The following is a 6340-nucleotide window of genomic DNA, read 5'->3' as shown; positions in this document are numbered from 1 at the left end:
CAAATTCTGTTTAAAACAATTTTGTTGACATTTCCTTTTGAACCTATTCGCTTTACTGACACACAGCCGGCTTTTGTTTACAAACCTGTTGTTTTAATTTGTGCAAGTGAAATTTAATTTTTAATATTTGCAATTTATATAATGAAATATATAAAAAATAAATAAAATATTAAAAAATCTTTAAAATGCAAACACTTTTGACGTTTTTTTCTTTCTTTTGTACTTTGATTCGCAAATTTGGCAAAGAAAAATTTGGTAATCGAAAAGCAAGCGAAAATTTCAAAAGAGAAAACAAAAAATTTGCCAAATAAAAATCTGCCTGTGGAAAAGCAGACTAAATGCGATTTTTCCTTTTTATTTCAAATAGTCTTGGTTTACTACCATTTTAACAAATGTTCATTTATCGATTATTCAATTATGTATTTGATTACACTCCAGAGATCCCTGTAAGTGCGTTCCAAACCTATAGACCCCTTAAACAATTTAGCCAACGCCGTTGCACTCAACAATTTATCGGCTTGTGTTTTTGTGCGTGGTGTCAATACAAAAATTCGATTAATCGATTAGTCGAAAGTCGATTTACTTATCCCTAGTCGGAAGAGTGTGATTCTAACAAATCATTGAATATTAGCATTAAAACATTAATAAAACGTAATTTTTGGTAACATTTCAATGCATAAATTATAAATATAAGCAAAAATGCCACCGACCATCAATGGAGCACCACCGCCAAGCGATAAAAGACCTCAAAGGCCCACAGACAGAAAGTAAGTTTGTTGAAGACTTCAATGGTGCCCTTCTCACAATGCCGCATTTTTTTCTTTTCTTCCATTTTCTAGATCGGAAATAATATGCCGCGTCAAATATGGTAATAATTTACCCGATATACCATTCGATTTGAAATTCCTGCAATATCCTTTCGATAGTAATCGGTTCGTGCAGTACAATCCAACTTCTCTGGAAAGAAACTACAAATATGATGTGCTAACTGAACATGACTTAGGTGTTACCATCGATCTCATCAATCGCGATTTGTATCAAGCCGATCCATATGCCCAACTAGATCCGGCTGATGAAAAACTACTTGAAGAAGATGTTCACACGCCCCATGATTCGGTGCGTTCCAAACAGCATTCGCGTAGTGTTTCGTGGTTGCGTAAATCCGAATATATTTCCACGGAACAAACTCGTTTCCAACCTCAGAATTTGGAGAATATTGAAGCTAAAGTGGGTTACAACGTTAAGAAATCGCTGCGTGAGGAGACATTGTATTTGGATCGTGATGCCCAAATCAATGCCATCCAGAAGACATTCAGCGATACCAAGAACGAAATCACTAAACATTACTCCAAACCCAATGTGGTACCAGTGGAAATTATTCCTTTGTATCCAGATTTCAAGAATTGGAAGTACCCATGTGCCCAGGTTATTTTCGACAGCGATCCTGCGCCAGCTGGCAAAAATGTTCCAGCCCAATTGGAGGAAATGTCTCAGGCTATGATTCGTGGTGTCATGGACGAAAGTGGTGAACAATTCGTGGCCTATTTCTTACCAACTGAATCAACATTGGAGAAGAGACGTGTTGATTTTGCCGACCAAGTCTTGTACAAGGACGATGAAGAATATGAATACAAAATTGCCCGTGAATACAATTGGAATGTCAAGAGTAAGGCGTCAAAGGGATACGAGGAGAACTATTTCTTTGTTATGCGTCAAGATGGTGTCTACTACAATGAACTGGAGACCCGTGTACGATTGAACAAACGTCGTATGAAGGTTGGTCAACAACCAAGCAATACTAAATTAGTTGTGAAGCATCGTCCATTGGAGGCGAACGAACATCGCATGCAACGTTATCGTGAACGTCAATTGGAACCACCAGGTGATGATGATGATGAAGAAGAATTGGAGGAGGAGGAAGAAGAAGAAGAGGAGGAGGAAGTTCAACAAACGCCAGCACCAGATGATGGTAAGGATAAGGAAGAGGAACAAGTGCAGCGTGAAAGGAAATCTCGCTCACGATCCAAATCAGCAAAATCGCAATCACGTTCAAGATCAAGGTCACGTTCCGGTTCTGGCTCTTCAGATAGGTCACGATCGAGGTCGAAATCTGGATCAAGATCCGGCTCTGGTTCGGAGGGATCACGTGCTTCGTCTCGCTCCAAATCTAGATCACGCAGCCGATCAAAATCCAGATCCAAATCGAAATCCAGATCACGTTCAGCATCGAGATCGCGTTCTCGTTCACGGTCCCGTTCACATTCAGGCTCTCGTTCACGTTCAGCCAGCCGCTCACGATCACGCTCCAAATCTGCTTCTAAATCACCTTCCCGTTCTCGCTCTGGTACACCCAATAGTAAAGCTGGCTCCAATAAATCGGGATCTAGATCACGTTCTAACACAAGATCGAGATCCCGTTCAAAGAGTGGTTCGCGTTCTCGTTCACGCAGTGCTTCAGGTTCAAGATCACCATCACGTTCACGCAGTAACACTCCCTCAGGTTCTGGAACAGCATCAGGAAGCGGAAGTGGCTCCGAAGCAGAAGATTAAATAACAAGACCAGAAGTCAATATAAGATAATGGTAATTATAATCTAGAGTTTTATTATTTTATGATTTTGAAATTTCAATACAGAAACAAACACTCAATTTAAAAGTAATTATTTTGACTTATTTTTATCGGGCAATTCTAATGAAACGACACTCAATCGGGCTGATGATGTTTGTTTTAACTCGGACATTTCCGATTGGGATGATCGTGATGTGAACATTTCTACAAAATAAAAAGTCAATTTTTGTTCTCAATAAATTATATAAAATGTTTAGAATGCAAAGAGGTTACCTTTAGAAGAAGCATAGGACATCATATCAAAAGATGTATCACTGCGCCAGGACACAGAGCTGCGTGCTTTTTGTAGCATGTGAGGCATTTTCAGGCCACGATCTAATATTTGTCGAGCTACTTTTGGTCCCAGCTCAAAATCTGAATAAGCTATTTCACCCAATTGATTAAGAACATTTAAATTGCGTTTCTCCAACTCTCTTAAATCCAAATCTTGGTCAAACAACCGTAAAAATTCTTCACTAATGGCCCTCTGTTTTATGGCCTTTAATGCAGTTTTCAATTCACGTTCAGCCCGTGTTAGCTTATTTGCTTGGTCTTGTAATTCTTTTTGCAATTTTACTAGGAAATCTGCATTTTCAGATCTGGCATAGAAAGAAAGAAATATTAGTACAAATGAGAAAAATCAATGAAATTAAACATACTTCTTGTTATTTTCTTTTGTTAGAAGTCTATCGAGTTCATCTCGTTCTTTATATGCCTCCTGAGTTTTTTGTTCCAATTCGTGATATTCCTGTCGCAGATTTCTAAGTGTGTTAAGACATGAACAATAATTGACTTGTAACAGCTTTAGCTCTGCACTGGCTTCCTCTAAAAATAAATGTGATTAATTATATGTGCGCTAGTTACTATATTACACTATAACATACCTCCGTCTTGTATTTTTTGCATTTGTTTCCTATAGACGTCATTACTGTTGTTTAACAATGCCAAAGTGTTTTGTAATGCCTCGATTTCCTTTTCCGCCTTAAGAACCCTTTCGTTTAGTTCATTGCCCTCATCTAAAAGCATTTGTTTTTCTTGTGCTGTTTCCACACGCAATTGGGTTGCCGTTACTATTGACCCATCTTCATTGACACCCAACAATTTGGTTGTCAATTCAAACCTTGCCTTGACTGCATCAATATGTTTCTTTCTCTCAGCTATATCTGCTTTCAGTGTACTCAACTCTTCCATTTGATGTTTACGTTTTAAATTCAAGACATCCAATTGACTTTTTATTTCGATCATACGATCATTTATGGTGCGATTCAAATGCATTCGATGTTTAGCCAGATTATAGGCACTATCTTCGCATTTGTTAATTTCTTCTTCAAATTCATTTGCACGCATTTTTAAAATACTTAATTCAACAATCAGCTCCTGATTACGTTTGTTTTCTTCTTTGATTCGTTTTAGCCCACCTTCGCAATAGACTTGGGCTTCTTTGATTTTAAAATTAACTGCATCCAATTGAGCCATGTCTTTATTATAGGTTATAGTGAGTTTCCGCATATCATCTTCTAGTTTTTTATTCTGTTGTTGAGTGGCCTGCACACCTTTCTGTAATTTCGTGTGGCGTTCCTCCAGCTCGGCTAAATAAAATTGGTTCCGTTGTTCAATTTCTGGATCAATACAGCTGCCTTGTAAATGTAATATGCGTCGTTCCAACTGAAGGATTTTAAAGGACTGGAAGAATAGGGGAGAACATTTTTGCGATAGTAAGTTTGACTAAAACATAATCAATTTATGACTACGTAAGATTTTAAGTTAATCTCATTCTCGAAAAAATTCCATAGGTCCCACATAACGTAGCATCTGTTTTAAGACGATTGTTTCATAAAATAAATAATTTCCCATACTTACCAATTCATAGTTACATTCCGTTTGTTTTCTTAAATCCTTCTCAGTTGCATCTATGCTTTTTAGAATTGCCGCTGTTGTTGACATTATACCACGATTATCCACCTAAAAGACACACATCATCATAATGTCATCTAAGATTTTATGACATTTAAATTTCCTTACCGATAATGCTAAACCCTCTTCCCGAAACTTAACCAATTGTAATTGTGAACGATAGATTAAACCATTTATACGATCTGTTTCTTTATTAACAGCTTTCTGAGCTCTGTCCTCAACGTCCATTAAATCCTCCAGGGTCTGTAAACGTTGTTGTGCACTCATATTTTTATCGGACATAGAACGTAAACGATCTTCTAGTTTTGCAACAATTTTTTCTGCATTATCCATTTCTATGATAAGATCTTCTTTTGTTTTCATAATTCGACGATTTTCGGTACGTTGTTGTTGGACCCGATTCGCAAGATTTTGTAATTCTTTTTGTATAAGATCCACCTGTAAAAAGAATGCACATTTTTAAACATTTTGACCATATGAAACGAAAATGTTGATGCCTACCTCATTCGTTTTCAACGCCACTGCATCAATGAGTCTTTGCATTTGATCTTTCATATCAGATGTTTCGGAATTCAATTGCTCAATACCTGCTTCTACTTCGCGATTATTTGCAATGATTTCATTTAACTTATTGTCCATATGTTTTAGATCTCGTGCTGTCTTCTGCGACTTATTACGCAAATCGATTAAAGCCATTTCACTATTGCGTATGTCCTTTTCACGTTGTGACATTTGACTTGCAGCCAATTTCCATGTATCGACCATGGCTCGGCGTTCAGCATGGGCTGTACGATATAAATTGGCCGTACACTCTAAATTGCATTCCAATGTCTTCTGTTCGTCATACATGTGTATGAGTTTCTGGCGGCATTTATCAATTTCGGCATTTAGTTTTTCACGTTTCTGATTCTGTTGCTTGGCACGCATTTGATCATCCTTGTAGTACATTTCGATAAGTTGATAACCTTTACTGCCATCCTCCATCGCCTTACGCCATTCGATCAGGGCTGTCTTGGCCCATTTTATGCGATTTGTAAGGTTATCAATGTTTTGTTTACAGTTGGACATTTGCTCTGGAAAGGTAACCGTTAAGGTTTCAATAAACATAAAATGCGTTTTGATAAAAGACCTTACTTTCCGTATTTTCCATATATTTCTTGAAATTATTCCATTCTTTGTCGGAATTTTTTATATCGTCCTTTAACTTCGAATATTCCCTCATAGCGATCTTGTAAAGATGAGCCTCGGTTCGAACATCGGATTGGTAGGCATTTAGTAGTTTCTAAAATTCACCATTGTCAAACATTACAGCAATACCACAATGACCATTAAATTGGCCTTTCCACTGCAACTTACCAAATTATGATTGATTGTAATTTCGGCATTTTTCGAATGTTCATGTAATTTCTTCAGACGTTCCTCTGTTTGCTGTTGATATTCCAAAGTTTCCTCTTTCTTTTCCTGCAGCAATCGGATTTCATTCAAAAGTAAACGATTTTCATCGTTGGCCATGGGTATTTCAGACAGTGAATTCCAATTCATTGCCTGCATGGCTTTGCGAATCACTTCATCGTCCATTTTTGCAGTGGGAGGGATATTTAGGAATCAATTATAATGATTTGTTTAAATTTGTCAGAATTGGTTTCCTTTTTATTTGTTTTGCTGTTGACAAATTCCTTCGTTACTGAATCCATAAACAAATCGAATGAACTATAGAAACGGTTTGCTGTGTATAATAACGGTTTCTGCATAACGACGGCTCAAAACGTAAATGTTGGTCAACAATGCGCATGTGCTCTTCTTCAAAAAAAAAATTTGA

General features: G+C 37.2%; 2 protein-coding genes across 2 annotated transcripts; one reads left to right on the top strand and one right to left on the bottom strand.

The window, feature by feature from the left end:
- The first annotated feature begins 678 nt into the window (after positions 1-678).
- On the top strand, positions 679-2550 carry LOC133329807 (RNA polymerase II-associated factor 1 homolog). Its single transcript, XM_061538269.1, has 2 exons — positions 679-767; positions 840-2550. Exons 1-2 carry the CDS (start codon positions 700-702, stop codon positions 2548-2550), a joined length of 1779 nt encoding a protein of 592 aa, XP_061394253.1. The 5' UTR covers positions 679-699.
- Positions 2551-2659: 109 nt separating this feature from the next.
- On the bottom strand, positions 2660-6114 carry LOC133329819 (coiled-coil domain-containing protein 39; the record flags this gene model as incomplete). Its single annotated transcript, XM_061538283.1, has 9 exons — positions 2660-2772; positions 2842-3206; positions 3267-3432; positions 3492-4290; positions 4468-4569; positions 4630-4959; positions 5023-5594; positions 5656-5803; positions 5878-6114. Coding segments are annotated over 9 exons (2832 nt in total), but the record flags the coding sequence as incomplete, so codon positions are not given.
- Between the last annotated feature and the right edge of the window lie 226 nt (positions 6115-6340).

This window comes from Musca vetustissima, unplaced genomic scaffold, assembly GCF_032173495.1.
Source record: "Musca vetustissima isolate MV318-11 ecotype Yass unplaced genomic scaffold, APGP_CSIRO_Mvet_v1 utg8130, whole genome shotgun sequence".
Classification (NCBI taxonomy): Eukaryota; Metazoa; Arthropoda; class Insecta; order Diptera; family Muscidae; genus Musca; species Musca vetustissima.
Note: the sequence above shows the minus strand (reverse complement) of the source record. Positions and strands in the feature narration are given on the sequence as shown.

Excerpts from the sequence above, each read along its gene's own strand:
- LOC133329807 (XM_061538269.1), top strand. The coding sequence starts at position 700 with ATGCCACCGACCATCAATGGAGCACCACCGCCAAGCGATAAAAGACCT. Across the intron at positions 768-839 it reads CAAAGGCCCACAGACAGAAA|ATCGGAAATAATATGCCGCG; the intron begins GTAAGTTTGTTG and ends TCCATTTTCTAG.